Source organism: Danio rerio, chromosome 7 (assembly GCF_052040795.2).
Source record: "Danio rerio strain M-AB ecotype USA chromosome 7, GRCz13ab, whole genome shotgun sequence".
Lineage (NCBI taxonomy): Eukaryota > Metazoa > Chordata > Actinopteri > Cypriniformes > Danionidae > Danio > Danio rerio.
This window is the reverse complement of record NC_141027.1, coordinates 71,115,858-71,128,695: the sequence shown is the minus strand read 5'-3', so window position 1 is coordinate 71,128,695 and position 12,838 is coordinate 71,115,858. Positions and strand designations below refer to the sequence as shown.

Here is a 12,838-nt window from a genome sequence, read left to right as displayed (position 1 = left end):
AGCACCTTTGTGAGTCATTCCAAACTTGTAAGGCTTTTTAATCACCTTTTTAAAGGCAGCATTGCCGATACAATAATATACTTTAAGGTGCACTTCTCATTTCCTTGAGAGCTTTATCTCAATAAACTATTTGCTGTTTATTAATAGTTATTAAGGTAGAATGGTTTAGCTATAGAAATAGGGATGTAGAATGAGATTATGCTGTATTTTAAAATAATTAATATACACTGCTATTTTATTGTAACAATAGACAGGTAATTAGCCAGCAGTAAATAGTTGGAATTGGTACTTAAACTAAAGTTCTACGAATAAGTCTGTAAGCAATTGTCCACTCCCATTCCTTTAGCCGTTCAAGTAAAATAACCCATGTCTCTGAGTCCTTAAATGCAGTTAAAACAAGGATGAAACTAGTAGGTCTGGTATATAGTCACAACAATATGAACAATGAACAACAGCCATTTTATAATATACAATATTATCAAATAGTTTTTTAATGTTTTTTTGGGTGGATCATGCCTTTTAATATATGCTTTGGTTCTGTCTTTTTTGACAGACAGACAGAATTTTTTTTTATTATTCTCCATATAGAAATGTTCATTGCTGCAGCTTCATTAATAAATAAATAAATACATTTTATGATGAGAATAAAACATTACACTCTAATTCTTTATTTAACTGAGAAATTATATAATTAAAAATATATATTTTTTCCCTTTAAATGTATTTTGTTTTACATTTTGTTTATTTTTGGCTTGTGGTTATCTTTAATTGATAATATGCTTGGCCTCTAAGAATTACATTTATAATATGTTATATTTCTATTGTATCTATATTACTATTATATCTATTATAAAAAAATAAAATAAATAAAACTAGTTTTATTTGTTTATTTAAGCGTCTACTTTTGTTTATTTTCTGGATCTGTATGTTGCATCAGTGCACTCATTTGTGATCATTTGGTGCAGAACTTTCCATTTTAATATTCTTTCTTGAACTTTCCAGTTTAAGATATGTACATTTCAAGTTTTAAGATATATTCTTGTACTTGTGGGCTGAATTTAGAGTGTACTTTGTTTTTAAAATTCAAAGCCTGAATATAATAATAATAATAATAATAATAATAATAATAATAATAATAATAATAATAATAATAATAATAATATAACAAAAATACATCCGATTTTGAAGCGATGACATACCATTTTCAAAAAGTAAATTCCAACCCTTTCACAGTTTTGGGTTGGAAGGTAATCCGCTGCATAAAGCATATGCTGGGTAAGTTGGTGGTTCATTCCGCTGTGGTGACCCCTGATTAATAAAGGGACTAAGCCAAAAAAAAATGATTGAATAAAATAACAACCCATGATAAATTTCTGTTAATGATCAATAATAATCATTTGAGTTCAGTGTTGCCTTTACTGGCCACTAGATGGAAGCAAATACATATCCGTTTGAATTGCTGGCACTGAGTTTGCAAAGTTAATCTTGTACAAGTATTACAATTGCTTTTGTATATGTTTGTACATTTATTCACAAACAGGCAAAATTAAAATTTTAAATGTTTTAAATATAAGTTTTATAATATTTATATTTATACGTTTATTTAATAAGTATTAATATGTAAGTTTTCATTCATTCATTCATTTTCTTGTCGGCTTAGTCCCTTTATTTATGTAAGTTTTGTTAAAATAAAAATCTCATTGCTTCATTTTATATAATTTTTTCACTATATATTTTATCATTTTGGCCACAGTTTAAAATAAGGTTTTATTAGTTAATGTTAGTACTTAAAATAAATGTACAGAATTTAATAATCATGGTTTAACATAATATTAATAATACATTATCAAAATCAAACGTTATGCTGGTTAATATGAACTAAAAATGCATGACTTTATTGTCATGAACTAGCATAAACAATATAGATAAATGTTTTGTTCACTGCTTGCTTTTTATTTTAGTTATAGTTTTGTAACCACATCAGTTTAAACTTGACAGATATGAGAAATGTAAGGAGTTGAAATGAAACAAGATAATATATTTCTGCCACGTACACATCTGACAGAATCACTATGTTGTCAGTATTTTTGCATAGACTCAGTAATCCCACTGAATGACTTGTGGATCTCATTAAATGTTTTTCCAATCATTGTCATTCAGCTAACTAAATTAAATATCGAGCTTAATAAATGTACATTGTAAAAAAAGATCAATTACATTTAGGAGCTACGAGATTAGTACAAAATTAAATCCTTCTGCAACAACCCGTATCCATACACTAAATAGTGAAACTAAATCTATACATTTTTGAAAATCTATATACATCTATACATCTTTTTTAAAAGGTTTGTTCACCCCAAACCCACAAAAGCAAACAAAATACAATATCTATACAGAAGAAAGGTGGATATACTGATTTAAAACAAAGTTGATGAATGAAAAGAAAGCTGACATATTCCCTCTTCCATATGTTAATCCATTTATAATGTCCATTACAAGAAAAAAGAATGATTATGAGTGTAAGATATGCCTGAATTGTCCCCTGTGGCTTTGAACACTTACGCCTTGTCCGCTATCAATATCTAGTGTGCTTGGCGTGTCCTAAAAAGTGACAGTAGAATATTTTGATTACCCCCATATATGCGGTTTGGATGCAGGATTTTACATATTAGGTATTTTCTATTGCTTTGTTTTTTTCCGTGGTGCTGTTGTCAGTGGATAAAGACTTGACATGAGTGGATTTCTTTTTCTCTGGCCTTGCTGTCATGCACGTCCACTGAAAGATAAAAAACCCTGCCAAAAATATAAAAAATGCAATCAATTACTGTAACTGTATTATCGTATTAGTAAGATTAGTCAGTACCAAAGCCAAAACTAGAATTAATAAAACAAAATAACTTAAAACCATAGTGCAAAAATTAGTACACCCTATTGTATATGTTAGGGAAAATGCTAAATAAACTTTTAATTATGAGGGAAAAACAAAGAAAACTATATGAATATTAAATTCAGTTGAAATTGTTGTCATTTGTAATTTTTTTTTATTTATGATCCTTTTTTGTTCACAAAGCTGTTAGGAGACCAAGCTCTTATTTTAATAAATATAACTACAACATACACTGTAACAACATACACTTACCGGCCACTTTATTAGGTACACCTGTCCAACTGCTCATTAGTGCAAATTAGCAACGCAACGCAAATCAGCCAGTCACATGGCAACAACATGTATGCGCAAATGCCTTGTTGATGACAGAGGTCAGAGGAGAATGGCCAGACTGGTTTCAGCTGATAGAAAGGCAACAGTAATTCAAATAACCACACGTTACAACCGAAGTATGCGGAAGAGCATCTCTGAATGCAAAACACGTCCAACCTTGAGGCAGATGGGCTACAACAGCAGAAGACCACACCGAGTGCCACTCCTGTCAGCTAAGAACAGGAAACCGAGGCTACAATTTGCACAGGCTCACCGAAATTGGACAATAGAAGATTGGAAAAACGTTGCCTGGTCTGATGAGTCTCGATTTCTGCTGCGACATTCGGGAGTGGGGGGGTCAGAATTTGGCATCAACAACATGAAAGCATGGATCCATCCTGTCTTGAATCAGCGGTTCAGGCTGGTAGGGTGGTGTAATGGTGTGATGGATATTTCCTTGGCACTCTTTGGGCTTATTAGTATCAGTTGAGCATTGTGTTTACACCACTGCCTACCTGAGTATTGTTGCTGACCATGTCTATCCCTTTATTACCACAGTGTACCCATCTTCTGATGGCTACTTCCATCAAGATAACGCCCCACATCATAAAGCGCGAATCATCTCAGACTGGTTTCTTGAACTCACTGTACTTCAATGGCCTCCAAAGTCATCAGATCTCAATCCAATAGAACACTTTTGGGATGTGGTGGAATGAGAGATTCGCATCATGGATGTGCAGAAGACTAATCTACAGCAACTGCGTGATGCTATCATGTCAATATGGACCAAAATATCAGAGGAATATTTCCAGTATCTCGTTTAATCTATGCCACGAACGATTAAGGCAGTTCTGAAGGCAAAAGGAGTACTAGTGAGGTGTACCTAATATAGTGGCCGGTAAGTGTATCTAGTCTATATTCAATGAGATAGGGATAAAAATATTCATGTACTCATGTATACTCTTTTGTGCTATTATGCTACAGTAAAAACTGCTTATCTATGTTATTTCTTGTACAAAATACATCAGCTATGTCAATAAAAAACACTCTGTTGAGTTCAGTTTACACTTTGCAGAGTAAAATTTTCACCAAAAGCTGACAGAGCAGAGATCAAGGTTTATATTACTATCATAATGCATTTTATAACTGTAGTTAAACTGAAAAACAGTCATTCGTGATATATATGAAAAATGTCAATCGACAGATTTTTTTGTTTGTTTTTGTTTTACAGTGAGTGCTTCTGCAAAGTCTTCACACTAACTCCAGTTATAAATTACAAGTGTGAAATGTTTGATGATGATAAGCCGTGACTAAGCATTTTGTGACTAGCCCTCATTAGAAAAACTTACCTTGCAATGTATTTGAAATGCAGAATAGGTAGAGTACAGGGTAGTTGGTATATCCAGAGCCAAGAAAGACCAAGCCCCATGATGAACCCAGCAGACACATGAGCCCCAGCACTGTGATGGCATCCTTCAGGGATTTGAACTTATTCTTACTGTCCACTTGCTTCAGCTTGAAGATCTGTCTGGACACTGTGATCAGGACTACTGTGTTGAATAGGAATACGACAGAGACGTAGGAAAGGTTCACGCCGTACAGGATAAGAGGCTCTGTGATCCAGCAGCTGTAAAACACGGTGCACATTTCTGATAGTTAAAGAGGGCTAAACTGTTAACAATGTTCTGAAGACTCTACGGTAACTTACTGTAAATCAATTAGAGCAAAAATACTGTACTTACATTTACAGCACCATTTATGTTGCTCTATATATATATATATATATATATATATATATATATATATATATATATATATATATATATATATATATATATGTATGTATGTATACTGTATTGTATGTCTTTACTGTAAAATATACAGTGATTTTCACAAAGCAACTTTATAATACAGTAACATGCTGTATAACTGTTCTACAGTAAAATACAGTTCATATTACATCTCAGTTCATCGATAACTTACTGTAAAATCAACTACAGCAAAAAGCAAAAACACTGTATTTGCATTTACAACAACATTTATCTTATTGTATTTACAATATTTTATATATCTACTGTAAAATATACAGTGATTTTCACACAGCAACTTTAAAATACAGTAACATACTACATATCTGTTCTACAGTAAAATACAGTACATATTACATTTCAGTTCACTGGTAACTTACTGTAAATTCTATTATAGCAAAAAGCAAAAATCCTGTATTTAGATTTACAGCACCATTTATCTTGCTGTATTTTATATTTATTTACTGTAAAATATACAGTAATTTCTATAATTACTGATTACTGTAAACTATTGTGATTTTTACAATGCAACTTTAAAATACAGTAACATACTGCATAACTGTCCTACAGTAAAATACAGTTCATATCATGGTTAAATACTGTGTAATTTACAAAACATGTTAACAATGTCATAAAAAATGCAAAAAAAGAGCTGAAAGCAGTTTAAATGAAAAATGTAGATGATATATAAGGACTTACAATGCATTTGAAGCATTAGAACTGGAAACCGTAGTTTCTATTGTATATCCTTACTTTAAAATATACAGTAGTTTTTACAAAACAACTTTAAAATACAGTAACATACTGTATAACTGTTCTACAGTAAAATACAGTTCATATTACATTTCAGTTAATCGATAACTTACTGTAAATCAATTACAGCAAAAAGCAAAAATACTGTATTTGTATATTTACAGCACCCTTTATCTTGCTGTATTTACAATATTTTATATATCTTCTGTAAATTATACAGTGAATTTCATAATGCAACTTTAAAATGCTGTAACTGCCCGCATAACTGTCCTAGCAGTACATTTCAGTTAACCAGTAACTTACTGTAAATCACTTACAGCAAAAATACTGTATTTACATTTACAGAACTATTTATCTTGCTTACTGTTTACTGTAAACTATACTGTTATTTTCACAATGCCACTTTAAAATACAGTTACATACAGCATAACTGTTCTACAGTAAAACACTGTGTAATTCACAGAACAAGTTAACAATGTAATAAAAAAATGCAAAAAAGAGCTGAAAGCCAGTTTAAACGAAAAATGTAAATGATTTAAAAGGACTTACAATGCATTTGTAGCGTTAGAACTGGATAATGCGATTTCTATTGTATGTCTTTACTGTAAAATATACAGTGATTTTCACAAAGCAACTTTATAGTACAGTAAAATGCTGTATAACTGTTCTACAGTGAAATGCAGTTCATATTACATTTCAATTCACTGGTAACTTACTGTAAATTCAATTACAGCAAAAAGCAAAAATACTGTATTTAGATTTATCTTGCTGTATATACAGTATTTTTATATTTACTGTAAAATATACAGTAATTCAAAAATGCAACTTTAAAATGCAGTAATAGACTGCATACCTGTCCTACTGTAAAATTTTATACATATTACAGTACATTTCAGTTCACCACTGACTAAATCATCTACAGCAAAAATGCTGTATTTTCATTTACAGCACCATTTATCTTGCTTACTGCTTACTGTAAACTATACAGTCATTTTCACAATGAAACTTTAAAACACAGTAACATACTGCATAACTGTCCTACAGCAAAATACAGTTCATATCACAGTTAAATACTGTGTAATGTACAAAACATGTTAACAATGTAATAAACAATGCAAAAAATAGAGCTGAAAGCTGTTTAAATGAAAAATGTAGATGAAATATAAGGACTTACAATGCATTTGTTAAATTAGAACTGGATAACTTGATTTCTTTGTTGCCATAAAAAGAATAATGGCTTTGAAGCGACAGCAAACTTCCAACCACAGCAGCAGGGACTCCTGTTATTAAGAGGAAGAGATTGCAGGATGAGCCACAAAACTGAAGAAACCTTTTTTATGTTTCTAGTTTTATAAAATCATGGTCAGTTTCTTTGTGCATATTTTGTTACACTTTGTAACTTGAAAACATACTTTGGTTGGACCAATTATCCTAGTGTAAACCTTTCAAATATTGAAAAATCTATCAACATTGTTTGGTGAACAATTACGAGTGTTAACAAATATAAACACAAGTACGGAGGGGATGGAAATGGATACTAGTCTCTAAAAAGTAAGTATAAGTACAATAAAATTGACTGTGTTGTAAAAAGATGTACGTGAACCCTTTGGGATTATTTGGATTTCAGCATAAATTTAACAGAAAATCTGTTCTGATCTTTAACAGACAACAACAATAGAAAAATAGTTTGTTTATACTAACACCACACACATATGATATGTTTACATTTGGTTCAATTGTTTAATGAACACAACATGTAAACATTTACAGTGCAGTGTGGAAAAAAAGTATGTGAATATTTTGGTTTAATAGCTGGTGGGCCCCCAGTTATTGGCAGCAATAATCTCAACCAAGCATAGCAAATCAGACCTGTACAACAGTCTGGAAGGATTTTGGACCATTCCACTTTACAAAAGTGTTTCAGTTCAGCAATATCCTTGGGCTGTAAATCGCTTTCTTGAGGTCATGCCACAGCATCTCAATCTAGTTAAGGTCAGGACACTGACTGGGCCACTCCAGAAGGTGTATTTTTTCTGTTAAAGCTATTTTGTTATTGATTTACTTCTATGCGTTGGGTTGTTGCCATGTTGCATCACCTATCCTCTAGTGGTGTAACTGATCACAAATCTCATGTTTCGGGTCACATTATAGTTTCTTTAGTCACAGATCGGACTATTTTTCTAATCAGCCAAAACGGAGAGGAGACAAATGTAATTTTCTTTCCATTTATTACAAAAACAGTACTGCATGACACTTTTGGTTTTAACAAACAGAACTCAGAACCTGTGATTTTATTAAAAACGAAATGAATAAATAATCAGCTGTATAAAAAAATAAATAGTAAATTATTCAGAACTGTGAAAAATTCACCGTTACTACCACTGTTGCTGATAACACTACATGTATAAAGTGTATATGTTATATAAAATGTACATTTAAATGTATATTTAGTCTCATTTTTAATAAATGATTTAGTTATTCACTAATAAAACTTCATGTTTCATTGCTTTATGATAATTTTTGAGGAATTATTCAGCAGCATTTTGTTGATGGCTGGTTGTTGCCACCTATTGGTTAGATAATGTAATTGCTGCTGACAACTTTAATTTTTAAGCATCTTTAAATGCATATGACGGTGATTTTAATCTTTACTATAAACATCAGTGGTTTTTTTTATCTAAACTATAAACTGTTATTTCTTAACTTCTGTGTTTTTTGACTGTTTGTAACTTCATAACTAACCCAAAAGACTTAAGACTGAATCTCTTAGAATTAATAAACATATTTAAATCACCATCATAATTTATGTTGCGTGGGTGTTGAGATCCCGATCTTTTAATGATTATCGTGCAGCTTCCACTGATTGCATTAATGCAGGTTAAACAAGTAGTGACAGAAAACATCTAATAAACCCACCACATCCCGAATAACACACCATCACTTCTTCCATCATCGTTATATGTTACAGGAAAGCCTAAATGCTTCATAAATGTGATTTGATTGACGCGAGAGGCAACAAATTTAGGATTAATCTACCAGTAAAAAAATTATTAATCTGTGGGTCATGTGTGTTCTGAACTGTGGGTTGTGATCCATATGAATTTTCTACGATCTGAACAATCTGTTACACCCCTACTATCCTCTGTGAAGCTGCAGTTGGCAGACAGTTGGTCTTGAGTATTTCTGCAAAATGTCTTGATAAACTTTGGAATTAATTTTTCTGTTGATAACAGCAATCTGTTCAGGCCCTGAAGCGAGAGGGGTCTGGATGCAGACCGGGTGCAGGTACAAGCTGTGCTGCATTTGATGCTTTTCAAGAGTTCCCACTTAGATATGCTTAGTGTGTATAGACCTTTTTCTTGGAACGCAAAATTACCCATGATGCTTTGCATGTATGCGCAAGGAGAATGCTAAGAACTTCCGGTCAGTAGCTGATGCATGTAAACAGTCACATTTGGACAGCTTTGAAACGATAGTTTTAATTTATTTTACCAGCTTTTATCATCTTTGAACTAATTCTGTTGTCCATCTGCACCATCTCCTGGACTGATCACTGAAAAAAATGTGATCTAATAGGATGGAAAACAGCTGCTGTGAGGCATTTTCCCCTCGTTGTCAGACGGCATCTTCTGCCGTTTACATGAAGCCTCGTAATCGCTAAAGTCAACAGTTTCTCTTTATTTCAAATATATAACCATCCCAAACAAATGTAGTTCACCAAAATGTTTGACAGACACATACGTAGCCTGTACTGTCCCACTGACCCACTGATTTAATAACTGTTACAACGTGAAAATATAGGCGTGTCATTTCGAAATGACAGAAAAACACAAACCATGGTAAAAACAACACATGAAAAGAAACATAAACGGCTCGCGATTAGAATGAACCGCAAATCAGCCAGCAGAGGATACGTAACTAATATTTATTGGTCATTTTTGTTAATTGCATGACTTACATAAGTTTCATGCTAATAATACGGTTCTGACAGATTAAAACGGTTTTAACAGACACATTTCTAAGTTGTGTGTCACAAAAACACTCTGTAATATATTAAAAACGTTATTGAAACCCATTTTCGGAGCGCAAATTACCAGTTGTAAACTTTGTAAAAGGAAGTTTTTAGCATTCTACCGGAAGACGCTGGTTGCTATGGCGCCCACCATGCAGCAGCCATGAAAAAGGTCTATAGCAGGTTTGGCATGCTGTCCCAGGAGAGAAACCTAAGCTTGGAAATACTTGAGCCCAAGGCTGCCACCTGGTCAATAAGCATATAAGGGGATCCTTATATCCTTATATAAGGGAGTTCAGGTAGGTCTCGAGAGCTTACCCTTAGAAAAGAGAAGAAAAGGAGGAGATGGGGTGGAAGGGGGGATTCTTTCCAAACGAAGATAGAGCAGTAGGGAGAAAACGATCCATTTATAGTAAGCTTGAATCACTCTGATTGGATTATTACTGATTACAGATGGGAAGCCAGTCATGCTCAATCAAACCACGTGCTCCACTTGAAATTAGTTTGTGAAACTTCACTTAATACACACACACATGCAGTAACTCCTAACATAAACGTTCAATAAAAAACATGGAAACATATAATGTTTGTGTGGTGTTTGTTTAAGCAGACAGAGTTTTTCTATTGTTGTGACTTAGATGAAGATCACAACATATTTTTTGTCTAATTTATGCTGAAAAATATATAGATTTTCCAAGGTTGATTGTAAAACAAAAAAGTATATATAATTGATCTTAGGATGTTATGATCAATTAAGTTTTACAATCATTTTAGTTTGAGTTATCATTATCAAGACAATGCTTGAAAAGTTGGACTGATATATAACAGTTAAGTGTTAAGACCTTAAGTGCATGATTCACAAGTTTGCTTTTTATTATTTTAAATAAATGGGTATTAAACAGCATTTCTTCTAACTGTACAAACAACCTTGGCTGCAGTTTTTTGTATCTTGTTTTTGGCTCTATTTGGTTGTGATGCTCACCCCATCCGATCAGAGACAGCTTGACCATGTAGTACTTGATGTAAATGTTGAAGACTCTGGCCAGAAGGAGGTAGAGATGCATGGCTTCAATGGCCATCCAGGTGAAAGAAGACAGCAGGCTGTAGTGTATAGTCACAGCTATAAACACACACAGTCCGTTCATGGACAGTGAGGCCACCCATTCGCTTAACATGAAGCTCGAGTTGAGGAGAAACAGAGCAGCACTCAGAGACACATGAATGCTGCTGGACACCTCTGTCCTTACTTTCCTGTGAAACACACGCAATAAAACTGGTCAAAGTGCTCACTGAGACTGCATTTGTTTAATTAGAAACCAAGTTAAAACATTGATCTTATTAATAAAAGTCTTTCAATTGTAAAAAAATTTGGTATTTGTATAAATATTTGGCAAACTTAATTTTCAGCATTGCTATTCCAGTCTTTAGCATCCCATGATCCTACAAAAAAAAAAAAAAACATCTACTATATTGATCTTATACTTAAGAAATATTTCTTCTTATAATAAATGCTAAAAACTGTTTATTTTCTTGGTATTTTGTCAAAACCAGGGTAAGATAATAAATATATAATAATTATGGTGTTAAATAATAATAACAATAATAAAAATAATACTTTGATTTAGCACTAAACATTAAACTGATCAAAACTACCTGTAAATATAGTAAGTAATGTGTGTAATATAGCCCATTTCATAAGTTCACACTTAACTGATGATTGATTATATAGCTTGTTTCATGCTGTCCCGGGAGAGAGCCCTGAGCTCATAAAATCCTCGAGCCCGGGGCTCCCTCCCGTTTGCAGGGCGAGAGGGAAGTTTTAAGACTCAAAATCACCCCACAGTGGATGAAAACATCCCTAACAGCACATAAGGGTTAACAACCACCAGACAAAAACAGAAACCAGAGCATTGGAATGACTTCTGAAGGATCATGTGACACTTAAAACTGGATAAATTGGTGTTGATAATAAGTTTAGCCAACATGAGATAAAATCAAAATATATTTCTAAAATATAGCATATTTTACAGTATTATTGGTTCAGTTTACAGTATGTGGATGCTTTTAGTATCAACATAAGGAATAATGTGTATGAAAACTGAAAGAACAGTACTTGTTTAAAATGAAGGAGAGAATCGCAGATGCAGAAAACAATGTAGATAGACTGCAGCCTACATAGCTGATGTACGACAAGATCTCCCACTGGCTGGCATCAATGTTGTTGTTGCCCACCTCCACCTGGATGGGAGGAATGGAATATAGTACATGAGACATTTAATTATACCTATATTAGCAGAGCAGGAGTTGTTGCATGTTTATTAATGGTCTTAAACAATGATGGTCAGTTTTGGTCCTGGAGGGTCCTGCTGACTTTTACTCGGATCATAATCAAACAGCTAATCAGCCAGCTTGGTTTCCATCATCCTGTGTTAGGCAATGGGTGTTTTTCATAAAAATGAAAAATAAAATCTCATCCACACGTGCATGAAAAAAAAAACTTTATCCACATGAAAACGTAAACGTTATATAGATATAAAAAATATACTCATCACCGTAAAAGCATATTCAGCTATCAGTCATCTCAAGAAAGTGTTATTATCAGTTCTGTTTGGCTGTATTCTGATGCCCCTGTTCCGATATTAAGTGGAATAATCATTCATGTACTGGTTCAGTATACATGTTACAAGCCCTATTAGCATAGTTATATGCAGATGTGTTAGGTCACACTGGCAATTGCACAGAAACATGTAAACAACAGAGATTGTGGCACACAATCTGATGTCACACAAAGGAAATGGTGGCTTTGGTTTTGCCGGCCACAGGACGGCACAGACTGCAGTGTATTTGAAAACATCCAACCCAGGCTCATTATGGATAAGTACCCCTGCATACACTACTGGAGAGAGCTCCTGCTCTTCTCACATAAATCCACCAGAGGCCACTGTCAATTGACTGACTGACTGACTGACTGACCGATTGACTGACTGACTGACCGACAGACTGATTGATCGACCGGCTGACTTACCGACTGATACCCAATTTAGTATTGGGTATTTAATTTAATTT

The 12,838-nt window shown here is 33.3% G+C and overlaps 1 protein-coding gene across 4 annotated transcripts in view; it reads right to left on the bottom strand.

The window, feature by feature from the left end:
- Window positions 1–1,941: 1,941 nt before the first annotated feature.
- The window catches only part of LOC101882566 (adhesion G protein-coupled receptor G2), a 41,841-nt gene continuing 30,944 nt past the window's right edge, over window positions 1,942–12,838 (bottom strand). For all 4 annotated transcript variants that reach the window (XM_087262232.1, XM_087262234.1, XM_087262231.1 and 1 more), the window contains 5 exons: window positions 11,886–12,010; window positions 10,755–11,023; window positions 6,935–7,040; window positions 4,549–4,826; window positions 1,942–2,793 (listed from right to left, as the gene is read on the bottom strand). In XM_087262232.1, the coding sequence (XP_087118358.1) occupies window positions 2,669–2,793; window positions 4,549–4,826; window positions 6,935–7,040; window positions 10,755–11,023; window positions 11,886–12,010 (903 nt within the window). In that variant the 3' untranslated portion in view covers window positions 1,942–2,668. The remainder of the gene's footprint in view (window positions 2,794–4,548; window positions 4,827–6,934; window positions 7,041–10,754; window positions 11,024–11,885; window positions 12,011–12,838) is intronic.